This window comes from Mytilus edulis, chromosome 4, assembly GCF_963676685.1.
Source record: "Mytilus edulis chromosome 4, xbMytEdul2.2, whole genome shotgun sequence".
NCBI classification, from domain to species: domain Eukaryota; kingdom Metazoa; phylum Mollusca; class Bivalvia; order Mytilida; family Mytilidae; genus Mytilus; species Mytilus edulis.
In genome coordinates, this window is record NC_092347.1 from 62,683,785 (window position 1) to 62,705,123 (window position 21,339).

Consider the following 21,339-nt stretch of genomic DNA (forward strand, 5'->3'; position numbering starts at 1 on the left):
AGGAAGAAGCAGAGGTCAATCAGTTATTGGTCGTGGTCTGGGTCGTGGGATGACGAGTACGTCGGGAACAGTAAAGATACTGCGAGAAGAGAATACTTGGGATCAGATTCAAGAAGTCAGTCTATCAAGTAAAAGCTTTCTAATGCATTGTTAATATTGGTGCATGTTCACGTGAATTCGGTCGACATTTTGTAGAGTCATGGCTAGAAGATATGCCCTCCTGATTCTCTCCAGGCAATCCATTATAGCAGGTGCCAAACTAAAATCTGCCCAACCTTTTATTTCATTTTATATATGCACTTGTATATGCAAATTCACGGACATATGCCACTATAAATGTCAGAGCAAGTTTCGTTGAATGACAGAAGAGGTTTTTAGTACGCCACGGGTGCGTTTTATACGTTCCCTGGGCGCTAGAACTACGTCAGGTGTATGTAACAAACACACCCCGCATACGTATAAGAAGAAAGTCGAACGATCTTGAGACGTATACATCGTTCCCTAGCTCGACGTGGCTCAAACTTATCTGTAGCGTTTTTAAAAGCCCTTGTAACGAATGTGTTAAGTCCGTGTAGCGAACAGGTAAACGCTTGGCAAACGCTAGAGCTGGATTCATAGCGTTCACCAAGCGTATATCTTTGCATTTCGACGTTCTTCAAACTTATACAACGCGTGCCTAACGATTGATTAGCGTTTCTCTTGTGTGTACTTAACGTATACGGATACTGTTGTCAGGTCATTAAAGATTGCATATTTTGGCGTTAATATTGATTCACTTATAGGGCTTTTGCATCGTAACTTAACACATTTATTTAAAAACCAGTTGTTGGCATGACACGGGTTTTGTTCTTCTCATATATGTTATGATGGTGTGATACTAAACCACTAACGGGAAGGAATGTGCCTGATATTCATATGATGAATACATAATCTTTCAATCAGTTTAATTGAAGTCTTGAGCTGGCATGTCAGTTAACTGCTAGTAGTCTGTTGGTATTTATGTATTATTGTAATTTTGTTTATTTTCTTTGGTTACAACTTCTGACATCAGACTCGGACTTCTCTTGAACTGCATTTTAATGTGCGTATTGTTATGCGTTTACTTTTCTGCATTGGCTAGAGGTATAGGGGAAGGGTTGAGATCTCATAAACATGTTTAACCCCGTCGCATTTTTGCACCTGTCCCAAGTCAGGAGCCTCTGGCCTTTGCTAGTCTTGTATTATTTTAAATTTTAGTTTCTTGTGTACAATTTGGAGTTTAGTATGGCGTTCATTATCCCTGAACTGGTATATATATTTGTTATGGGGCCAGCTGAAGGACGCCTACGGGTGCGGGAATTTCTCGCTGCATTGAAGACCTGTTGGTGACCTTCTGCTGTGGTCTGCTCTATAGTCGGGTTGTTGTCTCCTTGACACATTCCCCATTTCCATTCAATTTTAAGTCAATTTTCTATGTACGTCTGGTGTACGTCGGTCTATACGCCAATATGTGACGCCGGCATAAAGGATTATAGTTATGTACGCCAGAAGCGCGTTTCTTTTAAAGTCAAAACTGATAAAAGGTCAAATAAAGAAGGCAGTTTACCTTTCATTTGAATCAGAGGTGTCAAGCAATAAACGCACCCAAATTCATCAAACAATTTTACACATAAAGAATGCAGCTGAAAAAAATTAACAGTCGACAAAGCTTCTGTCAATCTGGGAATGGTATACAAATATAATATATTATGTCCAAGTTCTCAGATATTATAAATTACGTTTACAACATGACTGAAAACTAAAACAAACGGAAATTTAACAGATTCATCTATTGCCGAGATTTCTTAATTGGAAGGAGAAAATCTAACATGTCGATAACGAACTGACAATTCAAAGGCCAAAAATGAAACTAGCACCAATCAAGACGCGGTAAGGATGGAATCAAAAAAGTATTTGTCATATACTAAGAAATGGACATGGGTAAAAATGTCAATTTTTAACTAGGGCAAGATAAGTTCCGATATCACCAGTACTACAAACAATTTTAATTATCAGGTGTTTTTCTTAATTCTTCTGTATAATATATAGAATACATCGATTAGCTGACACCCGCTGATCAAAAGAAAACATGAAATTGCAAATATGATTTCTTTCATCATTTATAATCGTATTAAAATTGCCAGTATTGCTTTATTGTCTCAGACTGGAATTGCTTGGACAACATCAGGGAATTCCACGTCTGTGTCATCAGAATCATAGGAATTCTAGTATGTTGGTTTTACCAAATCGTTATTACCATGAATTCTATTCATAATTATATAATCAGCACACCCCTTTTCGTCACAGAAATTCATATTTACTTATTTGGAAAAAAACTGAGAGAAATGCTGTTAAAAACAACCAAAACACGAAAAAGCAGCCATCAAAACACAATATAGAAAACTAACGACAAAGCAACAGTAACCTGTGTAAATTAACAAATCAAAGCATCTTGCGTAATAACACTTAGGGTAATCAAAATTCAAAAACGAAAGGGAAGGGTACCATTGTCCTTAATGACATTTATTAAGACATGTTGATCAATGTGTAAACTCCGCCAACTTTGCCGGAGGGAGTTGGAACCTTATTTTGTATGTTGTTTATAATTTGATCAGCAACAAATTTCATGGCGAAAGTATTGAATCAATAATGTCAGGGGTTATCAAAAACCCGACTATTGCGCATATAATACCCTAGGAGGGTAACAGTCTATTATCAGCGGTAGCGACTATTGCAAATTGGGAGATTTATACCCGTATGCAGGTGCAGCTGGAAAGTTCACAATTGGAAAGCTGAAATCATCTCTTTTGTTGTAAAGTTTTGTTTTCAACCGACCCTCATTGTCAATTTCTAGATGCAAGTCAAGATGTGAGGCCGACTTAACTGCATCTGTTGTATCCTGTTGAATTTGCATGCACTATGTTAAGCAGCCAACAATTTTTTCGTGTTTTTTTCTAAAATTACAGAAATTGGTTAGTCGACAAAGTATGTCCAGTCATGGCTGATTTTGGCCTCAAACTTCAGGTTCATCTGGTGAAAGATTTTGGACACTTTTTGGAAATCCTATGATGAACTTCAAAAGTAGGGAGACTGTTGCGCTGATAGAAGCGTGTCTTGTGAATTCTAACTATGTCAAAATGTCACATTCAGGTAAAACGCAATTGGTAAAATTACCGATCCAAAGACTATACTGGTATCTTTAAAAGATCTAGACCACACAAAGTTGTCGTTAGTGAGTTGAGTCAAGTGTCGTATCGGTCAACCAATTCGAATTTCAATTAAATACAAGGTACTCAGTATTTCCTGTTTACTTCATGCAGCAAACAAAGTATGATGTAAACATTGAACTGAATTTTAATGTGCGTATTGTTATGCGTTTACTTTTCTACATTGGCTAGAGGTTTAGGGGGAGGGTTGAGATCTCACAAACATGTTTAACCCCGCCGCATTTTTGCGCCTGTCCCAAGTCAGGAGCCTCTGGCCATTGTTAGTCTTGTATTATTTTAATTTTAGTTTCTTGTGTACAATTTGGAAATTAGTATGGCGTTCATTATCACTGAACTAGTATATATTTGTTTAGGGGCCAGTTGAAGGACGCATCCGGGTGCGGGAATTTCTCGCTACATTTAAGACCTGTTGGTGACCTTCTGCTGTTGTTTTTTTCTATGGTCGGGTTGTTGTCTCTTTGGCACATTCCCCATTTCCATTCTCAATTTCATTATCTTTTTGTACAATCTATTCCACATTCAAAAAACGGTATTTGGTTTTTAACTTTTGGAGTTGTGGAAGATAACCACTTACTTATAGTTAGAAGTATTGCCATTAGGATATAAATTGTAAACAATAGTGTACACGTGTAAATGTCTCGTCAGGTTCATTGACCATGATTGATTTAATTGGTTATCAAAGATACCAGGATTATAATTTGGTACATCAGACGCGCGTTTCGTTTACATAAGACTCATCAATGACTTTATGTTGTTGGTCTTAAAAAGCAAGGTTTGAATACAAGTATCACATCACTTTTTATTCACAATTATTGATATTAATGATGGTCATAAACAAACTAATGTTCAAGGTAGGATAAATACCCTGATTTACAGACAAATTCAACTTACAATCCTTCCAAAAATCAAATACAATTGACCTTTTGTCCATAGTATCAAAGAAATAAACCAAACAGTGAAAACTTAATATTAATCAATGAACAATTAAAATCAGGTCAAGGTCAAATAAAACATCCAATACAGACATGCACATAAAAAGCATTCCATGCATCAAATATTGTTGACCTATTGATTATAGTAATTGATAAAGTGACGATACAAAAAAACAATAACATTGGCCAATGAACCATGAAAATCAGGTCAAGAACAGATGATACATAGCAGACAGACATGTTCACCTTACAATCATACAATACACCAAATAGAGTTACCATATTGTTTATAGTATGAGAAAAACTGAACAAAACATGAAATCATTGACCAATGAAACTTGAAAATGAAGTCAAGATTAGATGAAACCTGCCCAACTGTCTTATACCCCTTAATATCATTCCATACACCACAATTACTTAAGCTTCTGCTTTAATCGCCTAGGAAACACACCTTATCACATAACTTTAACCATGATCACTGGTCCACTATATAAGATCGATGTCGAATTAACGATGTCTGACGGACATGTTGACATTGTAAGGAACCTACATACCAAATATAGAAGATAAGGCTTTGGAATGAATTTAATAGTATTCTGTTCATGTGTGTTCCTAGATCTTTAAAAAGTATTTGACAAAATTATCCAATTGAGCACCTGATCATCACCTTTTTTGGAAGACCAACTAATTTAGTTTAAACATATTGATTTTAGTGGATTGGGAAACAATTTATTGCAACTTATATTAATCCTTTTTCCACTTTCCAGGTGCAAATGCTGCCTTTTAGCAGCATTAGCCTGCTCTTTTTCGAAATCTACAAGGGTGTATTTTATGTGCAAGATATACGACTCTCTCTTAACACTGGTCACCCATTAAAAACATTCACATTAATGCTATATTTATATACTGCATATATACACATTTGGTTTGCTGTCTCATCGATGTTAATCCCACATCTCCTTTTATAAGTATAAGACATTGTTAAAGTTTCTGAATTTATAGAACTTCATTATCATTTTACATCAATGCCTTAAAATAACTGTTAATACATGTAGAAGACAAACCATTTTTTTATACTTTCATGAATGTCTAAATAAAAACCAAAATCTCCACGCATGAAATATATATTTTTTGATTAGAATATCCATAATATCAACAACAAAATAAGATTAGAATTAGAATTTTAACATAACATACAATAGTATATTTTCAAGGGGAACATTCTAATTTAACCTTTTTAAAAATGTCTATCAAAAAATAATTACACAAAGTTTTCATATAAAAAAAAATTATCTTTGGGTATGGTTTTAATCAGAACAATAATATTTATCTAAATTATTGATGTTTTCATTAATTTTAACATAATGTTTCCATGTCTCATTATCAAAACAAATTTATCTTATCAGCTACTAAACTAAAAAGAAAAAAGAAAAAAAATATTTAAATTGTGTGTATGTTTTACAGTATAGATCATTAAAATATTGCAAATTATATTAATTATTTCTATATAATTCAATAAGGTTCAATATTGTCATTGCTGTCACATAATCTTGTAGAAAGTTATTTTCTAATTTCAACCATGTATCCCAGCTGAACATGATAAAACAGAAGCATCAGGTCCATGTTTGATTATCCTCATCTTTCTGTGTATGTGCACTCATAACAATAAAGATATCTATCCAATATTAACTTCCCAAATCTACCAAATTGTTGCACAACCATTCACTTTTTAGCACATTCTATCATGACCTTGATTCCTTCTCCCTTGAAGGTCGTTTCAAATGCTTTGAGGGTATCTTCCAGTTTAAATCTATGTGTGATCAATGGTTTTACATCCACCTTACCAGAGGCAACCATAGCCAAGGCAGTTGGATAACTGAAAAATATAATACTACATGTACTTTCAATAAAATGACATTTTTATTTTAACATCACAATGACTAAAATAAAGCTATTAAGATGACCTTTGATGTTTTGATTATTATAAGGTATTTAAAGGTATCAGTTATTCTATTTTTGAATTTCAATAAAATGACATTTTTATTTTAACATCACAATGACTAAAATAAAGCTATTAAGATGACCTTTGATATTTATAAGGTATTTAAAGGTTTCAGTTATTTTATTTTTGAATTTTTTCTTACCAATTGGCATTACAACTTAAGGGGGTAGACCTTGGTTCAGGGAGATCAACTCTTTAAATCAGTTAAGCGTTTGTAAAAGTCAAGTTCATCAATGTTTTTTAAGCATTTACCTGAAACAGATTGAAAATAATCTATGTAACCTAGAAGCTTAGAATATGTTTTTGAAAATGGTTGACACAAACGTACTGATGATTTTAAGAGTTATTTCCCTTAACCTAGGTCTACCTCCTTAAAATTCTTACATTTAGTGCAAAACAGCAAAATCTGCCAAATAGCATCATTCACAGATAGTTAGTCTTTCAGTGTGAGGCAACAGCTTTACCCAAAGAGATGTTTTGACACAATATGTTTTTTACAAAGATATCAATGTGTGTAACATATCTGTTTGGATAAGCTTGCTTGAAAAACTTACTATTATACAATTTCAGGAACCACCAGCTCTTATCATACTTTCTCGTTTCCCTACTTCAATTCATTAATTTAGTATTATTATACAATTCAAACTGTCATGAGTCCTTTTTTCTTTTTACTTCTTACTAGGAATTCATAATTATTCATGGGGTACCAAATTTTTACAGATTTCTTTGGTAAACATGAACCTCAAATTCAAATTCAACAAAATATCAATATTCTATAGGCTTTAAAGCAAATCAATGATAACCAAATATATTTCCACCAATACACATTTTCCTTAGTTTATGAAAATTGGTATCAGTGTAATAAAATGAATCCACAATATTTCCTATCAAACAGTATTACAATCCATACCAGTTAGCATATCTGAATATTCCCCTGATATCCACTTCTCTGACTGAGGCATTTACTATTGGGAGTGTGATTTCTGCCTGTCCTAAACCAACTAATACCACACATCCACCTGATTTGGTTGCCTACAAAAGAAAATTCTGCAGGGTCTAATAATGTATGAGTATGATAGAGCAATGAAATGTTTGTTTGCAAGCAAACAGTTTTCTTTCTACAGTTGAAAGACTTTTTCAATACCCATACATGATAAATAAAAAGTGAGAAGTCTGTTACTAAGAAGGTTATATGTGTGGTATCTTTCTCTCTAGCTACAGAAAGTTTAAAAATAATACGTCAAATTTTAAGAATATGATTTGAAGACACTCATCTCATATGTATATATTTTTATAATTTTTTATCCAATGCCAAATTCATTAAATGTTCAAATCTTGATTTCACCTGGAAACAAATGCATTGTCATTTTTTTAAATGCCATATCTGAGCTAAGGGAGATAAACCTGTTTAAATTAAGAGCATCTGGGTGAAATTTTGTGTTATTCTGCAGTATTTTTCTTAATCAAGTATGGACACTATATTCAAGCCTGATACAGTTCTGAATTTAAGTTTTGGTCAAATATTTGACACATTATAGGTTTATGTCGCAGAATGAATGTGCATGGCCAAAGAACTGACAAATTTGAAATTTGAAATTTGACTTTTACATATAACAGTCCACTATCCAAAATCTAAATTGGATTTAATAAGATTTATTTATCAATGGACAATATAAGCTAGGAATTGTTCTAAAAGTGACATAAAAAGATAAAATAATGTGTTTTTAGTGTGAATTAGTATGGATCCTTCTGGTACAATTTTCATTTAAATCCATACACTACCGGTAATACTCAAGTTATTGTCCAGAAACAAGAAAAATGTTACTTTTGTCCCAAAATTCTTATTAAAATGGTTAGGGCCATCACAACCCTCCATTTTTTGTATGGAACTGTTTGTTTGCACAATTTCAAAGAGATCCATACACTTATACTAAAGGTGTCATCTGAATACCTAATGTCTTTGAATAACGACAACCATTTCACAGCAGCAAATTTGTTGCCGTCATATAAAAAAGAAGGTGGTGTTTAAATGATTAAAATAGAGTGTTAGACATTATGCAAGTCATTTGTACAACATGCTACAGCTGAGCAAAATATAACCCACCCACCAAAAAAAAAAAAACACATTTAAGATTTATAGCTTATAATTTGGTCACTAGACACACATTTTGTCTACAAAAGACTCATCAGGGATGCTTGAATCAAAATAGTAAGAATAGGTATTTAATGAATATGACCATATCAATGATATTTCATGTTAACACATAATTGTGCTGACTACTGGGCTCATGGAACTTTCAGGAAAGCACACAATATTTATGTTAAAATAACAACCCACACTTCCATTTTCCTTCCATCATCAATAAAAATGTAGAACTTAGTATTTATCAGTGATGAGTATTATGACTAGTGATTTAAGTCTTACAAATTGACTAGGATTAAACTTACATAAATGGCAGTTTGAATACTAGGAGTAGCACCACTACATTCGATAGTAATCTCTGGCTGTACACCCATTAGATCTTCAATTTTCTGTGCCATCTCTTTTGGGTCTTTACTGGTAACTTTTAATGTGTATGTGGCTCCCATTGACTTGGCCATATCTAATCTTGACTGATCAATATCTATATATAAATTTTGAAATAAGTCGTGTGTTATATTCATACTACATTACTTCTACACACAAATTAGTTTTTAGTTTTTAGCAATATATATATACAAATTGAAGACATTTGATGTATTTTTGAGGTTTTAAAGTTTATCTAATTAGCTTCAATAATCCATGTTTTTTCCCATTTATCTTTGACAGTGTTTTTGACTACAGTGTTCATTCATGTATTTTGTTCCTTTTTTCATTGACTTTTCAAGAAGGTAAAAACAATAAATTTCTGTTTTTTGGTTAAAGTGATGCCAAAAATTCAACTTGATCTGTGTTTTGTGGTTATAAGCATTGTGTACAAGTTTCTTAACATTTGGTTGAGGCAAACTTAAATTAGAAAACAGAAATTGCAATTATTTTATTTATAAAATGGCATTACTCTGGAACGGTTAAAATAATGCCACCAAAATTCAAAAGTGATCTGTGTTTTCTGGTTATAAGCATTGTGTATAAGTTTCATAACATTTGGTCGAGACAAACAAGTTCGTGAAAGGAAACCAATTTTGGGAAGTAACAACATAACTATGGTGGGGGCCTAAAAATTACGTATTTTTTATACATCGAGAAAACAGTAGATATAAACTTTTCATTTTCTATACCTGTAATACATACAACTGCTGCTCCATTGGCCCTGGCTGTTAATACATTGACTAGACCAATAGGACCTACAATATAAATGGTAACAACTATGTAAATGTCTGTTCTATTCATTCCTTGTAAAAAGTTGACAAATTACGACTGAAGGTGCAAAGCAAAATAATATATGGGCTTTGCTCAATGTTGAAGGCCGTACGGTGACCTATAGTTGTTAATGTCTGTGTCATTTTGGTCTTTTGTGGATAGTTGTCTCCTTGGCAATCATACCACATCTTCTTTTTTATATGTAGCAATGAAACTACTAATGCCTATTAAACTGAATACCAAATATGATTTACTTATCATACTGGTGAATGATTACCTTCAAATTAACTTAAACACAAACTTTAACTTGTAAACTATGCAAGCTATCTGATATATAGGTGATTTGTGTACATACTGATTAATTATAGTTAATAATAAATCATATACATAGCATTCATTCATATGAGAATTTTGTCATAGCTTATTGTATTTGGTTCATTAGAAATTTTTGCATTGATGGCAGATTTTTTAATCACTTTTAAACAAAGATAACTAATTATGAGGTAACTGTCTTTTGTTTAAATTTTGCACCTTTTATTGATCTGAATGATATCATCATATAAAATTGAGAATGGAAATGGGAAATGTGTCAAAGAGACAACAACCCGACCATAGAGCAGACAATAGCCCAAGGCCACCAATGGTTCTTCAATGCAGCAAGAAACTCCCGCACCCAGAGGTGTCCTTCAGCTAATCCTTGAACAAATATGTATACTAGTTCAGTGATAATGGACGTCATACTAAACTCCCAATTATACACAAGAAACTTAAAGTTAAAATCATACAAGACAAAAAAAGGCCAGAGGCTCCTGACTTGGGATAGGCTCAAGACTTTGTGGGGTTAAACATGTCTTTTGATATCTCAACCCTCCCCTATACCTCTAGCCAAGGTAGAAAAAACAACCGCACAATATCTACCCTTAAAACATAGAAATAAAATCTTTAAATTAAAGTAAAATGTATAACAATAGATATGTACATACCAGCTCCACAAATAAGAACCTTGCTGCCTAAGGTAACACCTGCCCTGTTACATGCATGAACTCCTACTGACAATGGCTCCAACAAAGCTCCTTCTTCTGTACTCATATTATCTGGTAATCTATTTAAACATTAACTAATATTATTATACCATACTTTTCTATACATTTCAGTACAAAGGTCTTCACATCCTCCTTTTTCCCTCTTTCATTCAAATCAGTAGCACTATACTGGTAGATAATATCAGAATGCAAGAGGTTTTAATCAAATTTGTTTTATATATTTCCAAAATTCTTATTCTGATATTTACCCCAGATTGAAACAGTTAATCAAATTTATGAAAAGTATGAAGGATCAATGATAAAATTGCTGTTTATAATTTGAGTATAATGCAACCTACAACTTACTTAAAACAGAAATCTGCAGCATGGACATAATATCTGGCTAAGTTACCATGAATGGGAGGAGTAGCACAAAACTTCATGTCTGGACAAAGGTTATATCGGCCATGTTTACAATGTGAACATAAACGACATGGCACTCCTGGCTCTATGGCTACTCTGTCTCCTGAAAAAGACAAGAAATAATTGATTTAGCACACTGGTAAATATTTTGATAGTATGAAAACTTTAAATTGGAAGAAAGTATTTTATCAAATATCATGAAACAAGCATTTTGAAATTGCTCCTTTTTGTTTGAATCAACCTGTTTGTTAGCTTAAAGCTTCAGCTGTGTAGTACAAATTGTACTTATGTAAGCTACACGACAGGTGCCACATGTGTAGCAGGATCTGCTTACCCTTAAGAAGCACCTGAAATCGCCCCTATTTTTTTGGTGGGTTCAAGTTGCTTAATTTTTTGTTTTCTATGTTGTGTTTTGTAGACTGTTTTGTTTGTTTGTTTGTCTTTTTATCTTTTGTAGCCATGACATTGTCAGTTTATTTTCGATGCATAGGTTTAAAAGTTCCTTAGGTATCTTTTGCCTCTCTTTGTATTTGATCCGGGGACACAGTTATCATCCTTTCTTTTTCAATGTCTAAAAATAAAGTCCCTAGTGTGGACTGTGTATAACTTGCAAATTTTTATCATACACCTTCCAAATTTATATTTCTTAATGTTTTATGCATTAAATAGTAAGAAGGGTGATGAAATACAGGTACAAATAAATTGGGGCATAGAATTTTAGGTTATGTAGTGACTTAGTCCAGTTTGCAAAGTTAAAAAATTAGTATGACTGAATAATAAACACTCTAACATGATATTGTCCATATTTTGATATAGAGCTGATAGACTTTTTAATAATGTTGATATAATATGTTCCAAAGGTAGTACACTACACTGAAAATATCTGTTTTGAATATAGGTGTCACACCACCAATTACTCCCTCCAATTTAGAACGTATGTGAAAGTAGGCCTACTTGGACAAAAAATAGTGCATTTGATGTCATTGTTTACTTAAACTAACCAACAAATTGGCAGAAATGAAACTTTTGGTGAAAGATAAATATATTTAGACCATTTTGAGCCAAAATTTACATGTCTATGAGTTTGCATTAAAAATTGAGGATTAATGCCCTCCATAGTATACTAATTTAAGATTTCCAAAAAAACAGGGGTTATATTTGGAGTGCCTCTCTTTGAAGGTCAGTTTTTTTGTTAGAAGGCTTTAAAGGTATGTTGATAATTGGAATGCAGAAAGCTGATACATGTACAGTTCAGGATATACCTGGCTTCTATGAAGTTAAACTTAAGGTAAAATATTAAGAAAGCTGTGAAAATTGCAAAATTTCGTTGAACAGATAGGGACTTTTAATTGGTGGTCTGACACCTATAGCAGATGGGATTCTTTTTATTGAGGTTTTTTTATCTATAAGAAATGCACTACAAAATAACTGTTCTCAAGCCATTTCCATTATAATATTTACACAATTACAGATAAAAGATAGTTTTTTAAATTTAGATAAATTTTTGTGATGTTATTATTTTTAGGAGAAAATTGCCAAAAAAAATACTGCTGCTGTAGCATCTTAATTTTGGTATGATTTTTTTGTATTCAGCAAAATCAAAGTTATACCCTACCAACTTTAAGAGTGGTAACCCCTTTTCCTAGTTTACTGACTACTCCGCTAGCCTCATGTCCAAGTATCATTGGTGCTTTGACAACAAAGTCTCCAATAGCTCCATGTTTCCAGTAATGTACATCGGATCCACAGATCCCCACATGCTGCATACATAACTGTACCTCTAAAAAAAACAGCAGTAATACTAGTACTGGGAATTCATTATTATTCGTTGGATACTAATTTTCATGGATATCTAGGGTACAGTTAAACCACAAAATAAAATATTCAAATGAATGATGAATTTTCTATAGGTTTGTTTGCAGATTTCATCAAAACCACGAATTTAAATATTAATGAATATGCAAGTTTTCCTTAATCCACGAAAATTTTTACCCACGAAAATAAATGATTCCACAGTACAATAACTTTGGAATAGAGCATGTTAACTGTTGGTTTTACATACAATATTGAGGTTTATGACAACTTTGAGTTTATTTCAATTAAGAGCAATGAAATTTCAAAAGTTAAACATCTACAATCATTAACACTCACTGAAAATTATCACCAGTAAGAAGGCCCATACTGTGATCCAACTAATTTTGGCAAACCATTTATTTATTTGACTATTTAATACAAGTAGAAAATAATGTGTCAAACCTGTTTTCATTTAAGACACTTAAGACTTAAGAGTGGTACATGTCGTTAGACAAAACACTTGTCTGGTGCACAAAATTATAAGCCAAGTATAATTATTTGATGAGTTTTATTCAAGTGAACTAGAAAATGCTGAAAGTAATCTTTAAAAAGTTATATTATCCTAAAAACTTTGTATGTTTAAGTCGTACTTAAATAATTTTTAACATTCAGGGGCAAAATATCCAAAAAATTAAGTATGGACCACTATTTTGATATTTAGGAAATCACTTACCCCCTTGACTTGGTTCTGGTATAGGAATGTCTTCCTAAAATTTATAATATACTTTTATAATTTATAGAATATACTGATCTCTACCTATGTCTTTTGGTTTTTAGAGTGGCGGCACTGCCGGGTTTGATGTTTTATTTATTACATCTGGACATATACTACACCTCCTTTTATCATGTTTATTCACATTATTTTTCTAAAACTTAGACATGGTCATATTTCATTATCTAAGTGCAATAACATCTTTGTTTCAAGAAACCATGGTGACTATGTCATTTTCTATAGAATTCAGGAATATATTTAGGTATCCTAATACCCCTCTGATTGTAAAATATTATGTGTCCAGTACCGGTAGTCCTCCCTTTACAAACTCTTTGTTTGATGTCCTTCCCAAGCCTTAGGGTAGTGTAAGATAGTGATTTTTTTTTGGCCAGGAAATAAATCAATGATTTAGACGAGAAAACAATGCTAGACCATGATTTTTTTTTCAACATGTTCAAAGTGAAATGATTTGTGTAATTTTCTGATTTGCTGCTTTTCATATGAGTAGGAAGGCAAGATCAAACAGTTTTAATTTCATTCATGGTCTTATATCCAATGTGATATGTTCATGGAAAAAAAGGGACATAAGACATGCACAAGACTGCATATTTGTTTTTAATTTTCCATATCAACATATGAAAGCCTCTATTTTTCCTGTGGTTTTTTACTGTACACTTGTCTGTTTCATTGTCTTTACTTTATACTCATTTATTGTAAATGTGTTTGAGCTACTAGATATTGTCTTTAAGTATTATTTTGGCATTTTTTTCATGAAATTGTTTTTTATGACATTTATTTATCATGTTTATGTGTTGATACTGATTTGGAAATACATCCTAACATTTTACAAACAAATGTAACTTTTATTATGTTTGCAAGAGGAGAAAATGGCAGTCTTAAATATAGGGCATTAGGTCACCATAACGTTTACATAGTATGATAACACTTGAACTCCAGAAGTGCACTGTGTAATTGAATCAGCTGATCTTAAGTTATACATCTGAAATGCAAATTCAGAATGCTGATGTAAACATTGTAAATGGGAATGTCATGTTGTACTCACGAGCTGGATATCTCCTTGCTCCTTTAAAATTGCAGTTAGGTTGGTGTCCGACATTATGACTTCTTCTAAGTAGTTTTATCTTATCATTATCGCTAATAGAGCCTCTCAGGCAGATGTTCTGTTTATTTACACAATTATGTCCCCTTTATTTTGGGTTATTGGTCAGATGATGCACTAACAACCCAAATATGTTTTAATTGGTTTTAATATAGATATGTATATATATGTCACATTTGCTTTCTCTTCTACAAGATTGTAATTAGTTTTAATGCATTGTGTTACTAATTACATCTAATAATAGTTCTCATTGTAAAATGTTAAGAAATTAGTTAGAGTTATCCCTCTTTATACACTCAGGACGAGTGAACTGACTATTATCTATAGACATACATTTATGTATATTGCCGAGATCATTAGTATTCAAATTTATACATATCCATATAAAGAAGTTTACACGACCTGTTCAAGGTATGCACTTTTTTTTAAATGTACTGTTATCATTCTAATAATTTTCTGTGCTTTATTTTGTAATTGATTCAATTGTATAGCTCAAAAATGTTACAGGCATTTTCTAAATTAAGGCATTTTGTAAAATGACTGAAAACTTTAGGCAATTTCTAACTGAAAATGACTGCAAGATTCAGTTCATTATACACAATAACTTAATTTTCTAGGCATTTTACAAAATGCCTGGAAAAATTGAAAGGCATTTTACAAAATGCTGTAAAATGCCTGAAATTATTTTATAGAATAAAATGTTAAGAAAAACAATTGAAAGTTTTGACCACCAGAGCTGTTTTATTAATGATAATTACTGAATTAAAAAAGAGCTTATTAAAATTATCAAGAATACATTTTTCCTGAATTATTACAATTCACACAAGCACAGAACTTGACGTCATGGGCAGATCTGCTCGAGTCCGTTTAAAGCTAGAAGTCAAAAGATACGGATAAACGAATCACCAATCTAATTCAAATCATATAGATCATATGTAGTATAAAAATTTTCTTTTCTTTGTCGATTTTTAGCTATCCTAGCCGAAGGACTTAAAGCAAGGAAAAGCAATCGGTCAATAAAAAAATAACTTTTCTGTACAGTAATGCATATGTTTCACTTTACTGTTTTGAATCTTCATTTTCTAAAAGTGTGATTGTAAACTTTGTAATATTGACAGAACAATTTGTCGGTTTGCGATTTTGACAAAATTTTATAAACAAAATAAAAAAATGAAGTAATTCATACACTAGTCTATTAAAAAAAATAAACTGACCAGTTGTTCATTTTCATTTATATTCCTACTTCTACTCCTACCACCGTCACCATGTTGACTATTCTGTCACTTTTGGGTGTGCGCAAAGATAATTTTGAATACAATTACAAGAAAGGGTGCGAGTATACAAATATTCAAAAGTGGCTATTAAAAACAGAGGGCTGTTGATTTATTTGTTAGTCAGGAGCCTCTTGAAAGATTCAAGGCTGCTGACAGATGTAACTAAAGAGGGTAAGGTATTCCTGATCGTCCTCGGGTATATTAACTCTCTTGTTCCTTGTTGCTGTGCTACATCATGGGATCTTGAATGAGTCTGTGCCCATATTTCTGTTTCTGTACCTGTTTGTTACATATATATCTGACCGACATCACGGTCTCCTTTTTTTTTTATCCATGTCTAACTTATGTTTATCTGTTTGTAGGTGTGGTTCCATAGAGCGCTGGTATATTATAAAAATATAAAATAAAATTACGTACATTGAAATTGATTTGATTGATTTTTGGTGTTTTTACGCCACTTTTAAGCACCGTATTAAGGCTATTTCGTGGCGGCCAGGTTTTTTTTATGGAGAAGCCGAATTGCCCGGAGAAAACCACCGACCTTCGATAGGAAAACTGACTATCCTAGTCAACTTGGGGTCGTGTTGCTCAGCCTTTTTTATCATGTTTTTTGTAGACTTGTATGCCTTTAAGTCGTTGTTCCTCCTTTTTTTGTATTGCTATTATCAATTCGTTTATCATCCACCTTCTCTCTTTCATATGAATCACTAAAAGATTTGAGATCGTCCACAAACACAAAATGAAGAAACAACATAATATGAGCAGCAACACCGTGACAGTACGTTCTAGATGAAGGCCTAACATCTTCCTCAGTGAAGATTAGCTAAAGGAAATATATGTGTTTCTATACATTTGAATGGACGTATTCATCTGAATATCATAAACATATTACCTGAATACAGGGGGGAATAAAAATAGTTAATTGTTAAGATATATTATTTATTCAAATGTACTCTTATATCCCTAATGCATCGTCCCTTGGTATCAACTGCATTCAAGTTACCTCTGATGCTTCCTTGTTTGCTTTTGATACAGGTAGGAAGAGACATGTACACACATTTTACATGCCTATGGTCCATAAGGTATCGCCCCCTGGTGTCAGCTGTCTTTAGGAAACCATAATAAAATGTACTTTCCTATTTGCTGCTGACACAGGATGATTCATAGACATGCTTAACTTCTGCTATCTTTTTGGCTAGTTATTATATGTTTAATTGGTCCAACTTATTGTGTACTATATATATATGTATATATCTATTTTTCTTTTTGGGCTGCTTGTCTGTTATCTATAACAACCACAATTGCATTAAAATGCATAAGTATTTAAGTAAAAACACATATTATACTAGATTCTTTATCTACATATTTTTTTAAGAACTTAAATAGTTCTCATTAATCTTTTTTATATATATCATTGTTTGTATTGCATTATAAAAATTATTGATGTTGTAATGTTTATGCCCTTTGGGGTCCATAATTGGAATAAAAATATCTTTTTCTTCTTCTTTTGTAGTTTGAAGATTGAGAGAAAACCTTACAGAACAGAGATTTTTAAAACGTACAGGTGTAGTCACACGTTCCAGAGACATATAAAAGCAGTTGTATTATATGTCTGTGCACCTTCCAAACCACAGACCACCAACGAATGATTGCAATATATACATTCATATATAAAATATGAGTGATCCTCTTCTCACTGATGTGTTACTTTAAAGGATTTCTCAGCGTATATAAGAAGAATCGAATCTTCTACATTAATTTCCTGTTTAACTATAAGTCATCTTTTTCAATAACCCTCAGGTTTGTGAATATATGAATTTGAAGGATACCACATACACAGTTGTTAAATCTGCAACATCTCCGGACATATTTGCCACCAGACGTTAACCAACAATCAACCAATCTCCGGACATACTTTGACAGATGTGCATGTGTCCTAACTTAGAATCCTGTCAGTGAAGAAATCATATTTTAACAAAACTTTGAATTTTTCGAAAAACTAATTAAGGATTTACTTATCTTAGGAATAGATTACCTTGGCCGTATTTGCACAACTTTTTGGAATTTTGGGTCCTCAATGCTCTTCAACTTTGTACTTGTTTGGCTTAATAACTTTTTTTGATCGGAGCGTCACTGATGAGTCTTATGTAGACGAAACGCGTCTGGCGTATTATATTAAAATCCTTCTACCTTTGATAACTATTAACAGTTATTTTGTGATTGAATTTGTGCTACTGATAAGGACACTGTTAGATATATCAAAAACTTATCTATACTTGGCGATTTGATTCTTGACATATTACACTGTAGATACTTGACTTATATCTATAAGAAGTTGGGTTATGATTGCCAATGAGACAACTTACATAAGAGATAAATTACACAGAAATTAACAACTGCAGGTTGCCTTTTAACCAAGCTCGTTGCCGACTTCAAAACTTATATTATATTCAAGAATGATTTTATTGTGTTTTACAAATCTTCTGAAAGTCACAATCACCAAGTAGTTTATATGCCTGTTTGAAAGTCTGATAAAGACACACTTTGCTGCCACATGCAGGGATGTTAACTTCTTCTTCATTCACAAACATTTTAACGACGAAATTTCTGCTAACTCCACACTTGTAAAGGGCAGTACCTAAATTTGCAGAGAATGGACATGACTTGCTAACCCGAAATCGGCGGCTTTTGTTTGCTTCAAAATTGTTAGCTAAAAGTGTATTAGAGTCTTTGAATAGTCCAAATGCTGTATACACAGGAAGAAGCGTATAAGAATGCGCAAACTGAACATCAGCTACTGTGGTCCTGTAAAGGTAAAACATATAACACAAATATTAGACGCATAGCTAAGATTTTACATGAATAATGATCAATAATATCTCATACTTTCACATCTATACATCTATTTTTATTGTGCTGAAAGTGTTGAGATTTTTTTTTAAATGCTTCTCATCTTGGTCTAGAACAGTTTTCATGACTTCAGCCTATTTCCATCGCAACTACTTGGTCATTTTTGATTTACGCCTACATTTTTGAAGCCTGTAGAGGATAACCGAACCAGAATCATTGTGAATAAATTTGATAGAAACTCCCATCCTGCATGTTAGAACTAGCATATATTTTTAAAAAGAAGTCTCCATAATTTGATATTTCCCATACTCACTCATTCTGATATGCAATGATGTCATCAAATCGTTTTAACATGTGACTTGTAAAAGGACAGGACATTTGCCAGTTTATTGGGTAACCAAAGCCTCTCTGCCAGAAGTGCTGTAATGTAAACAATAGTCATGCTGAAATAATATCACCATATATGATATTGTATGGCGGACAAAAACATTAGATTCTCTCATTCAAACCATAACATTCGAGTTATTTTTAAAACAGTATATCCGTTTACATGTTATGTAAAAACTGTCTGAAATGAGCACTATCTGAACTTGCATGTGATATTTTGTTATTTTGTATACAAATTTTACTATAACATTATAAAGGAGATTGTGACATATACTTTATATATTTTTTTAAATATAGAACATGAATGTATCTAACAGCTGAAGGCGTGACACCAATTGCGCATGTCTCGCTGATGTAATTAAACTATATCGCCAGTGTTTGCAGGCTCCTTATTTCTTACGGATAAAACATTTTATATGACATCCTTCTTTGTTTCTTAAAGGATTTGAAAAAAGTATAATTCATTGCTAAAATTCACCGAACTTACCGATAAATCAAATAAGTAGTCTAACACTAAAAGATCGTCCAAAGTGAAAAAGCTGCACCAATCTGATTGGTTAAATATTCCAAGTTCGAAGGCACAAATCTGATGCATTGTTATGACTTGTTCTGAAATTCAAATGATGAACACTCCAAGTCACTATTTACTGACAAAAGGTGTATATCTTAAGTTTATGTTAATAAAGTAAGAAACAAGAACTAAATAAACGTCGAAATTTCAAATATATAGGATATATCTGAGCGAAAAACGGATGAAATATCAATCAATTAATTATAAGACGAGGACTGAAAGTCTAAAAAGGATAGTTTGTTAGATTGTTTTTATAACCTATTTCTTTTAATATTTATATTTGTTTCTGTTTCTGTTGTGTCCTTTTGAATATGTGTGATTATTTACATGTATACATAGATACGCAATTATAGATGTTTTAATAGAAAAAAGAAGATGTGGTACAATTGCCAATTGGACAACTCTCCACAATAGACCAAAATGATAGAAATTAACAACTATAGGTTACCAAACGGCTTTCAACAATGAGCAATTAGTACCTGTCTTTAATTTTTGCACTCCGATTAGTTTCTTTATCTTATCAACTACTGTTCTCATCGTTGTTCCACCAACAAATGCATCATATTCCACATTTGATTTGTCACTGTACGTTCTATACTTCTTACATTTTGAATAAAAACGGAGCCGTTGATCGTCCACTGTTGGAATTGGCATAGGTGCGTCAGCTGGCAAAGTTTCATTCAAACTTTTGAAGAAAGCATCAAAACTTTGCCGAGTAACTTCCTTGCTTGTAATGGTATAATCTATAAGGTCCATTTTCCCTTCAAATAACTGTTTGAATTTCTCTCCGAATGTTCTACCTAGAGTTGTCGCTTCTTCATTTCCAAGTGAGGACATGGAATATGCATTTTCTTCTGCAAACGGGATTATCCACGTCTTCAAGAAGTTATGTTTCTTAACAACATCCGGGTACTGCTTCATCATTTTATGCAAATTCTTCATCCTCCGTATCCAGTAGAGTGATGGATATCTGGCAACATGTCTCATCAGCAGATTTAAGTTTACAATCTGACACACTTCACCATTGTACATGACAGTACTTTCGTCAGTTACTGTGTCATTGACGTATCTGTCTTTTGCCCATGAATATGGTGTCATTACATTGAATACTGGTTTCGTGAAATTAGTCCCGCACTTAAGTTCTACCACAACAGTTGCTAAAAGTACGATTGACAAAATATAAGATAGCATTGTCTTACTATCCTTGAACGAAAGAAAACGTCTATCACTATTTTATGAACGACATATTTCTGTGTTGTAATATGACAAGGTAAAGTACTGACAACAGTCATAAATAAGACTGCTGTTTTTATAGTTTGGGTTTATTTATTATTTCATAACATTTAACTGAAGTTAATGACGATTTTAATATGGACTTTTAAGTTTTTTTTAAACAATGACGTATAAAGAGAAATAGTTAACACCAATAACGTTATGCAAATTGTTCTTTTTTTTGTGTATAAAGTTGATTTATATCCGTAGAATGTTTTAGTTTAAACAAATTACAGATTTTGTTTATTTATTAAGCATACACGTCAGTACACCTTGCATTTCCATGTTATTTCTGTTTTTTTCCGTTATCTACAATAACTGTGTTGTTATTTGAA

At 32.5% G+C, this 21,339-nt stretch overlaps 2 protein-coding genes across 2 annotated transcripts; both read right to left on the reverse strand.

Annotated features, from left to right (window-relative positions):
- Positions 1-5,290: 5,290 nt before the first annotated feature.
- On the reverse strand, positions 5,291-14,750 carry LOC139520157 (sorbitol dehydrogenase-like). The gene is made up of 9 exons (XM_071312626.1): positions 14,594-14,750; positions 13,492-13,525; positions 12,580-12,744; positions 10,908-11,067; positions 10,503-10,621; positions 9,438-9,503; positions 8,628-8,803; positions 7,090-7,211; positions 5,291-6,053 (listed from the first exon to the last, which is right to left on the reverse strand). Exons 1-9 carry the CDS (start codon positions 14,645-14,647, stop codon positions 5,900-5,902), a joined length of 1,050 nt encoding a protein of 349 aa, XP_071168727.1. The 5' UTR covers positions 14,648-14,750; the 3' UTR covers positions 5,291-5,899.
- A 3,459-nt stretch (positions 14,751-18,209) lies between these two features.
- Positions 18,210-20,962, reverse strand: LOC139520159 (multiple inositol polyphosphate phosphatase 1-like). Its single transcript, XM_071312627.1, has 4 exons — positions 20,212-20,962; positions 19,649-19,770; positions 19,088-19,194; positions 18,210-18,729 (listed from the first exon to the last, which is right to left on the reverse strand). The coding sequence occupies exons 1-4, from the start codon at positions 20,921-20,923 to the stop codon at positions 18,387-18,389; spliced, it is 1,284 nt and encodes a 427-aa protein (XP_071168728.1). The 5' UTR covers positions 20,924-20,962; the 3' UTR covers positions 18,210-18,386.
- Positions 20,963-21,339: the final 377 nt, after the last annotated feature.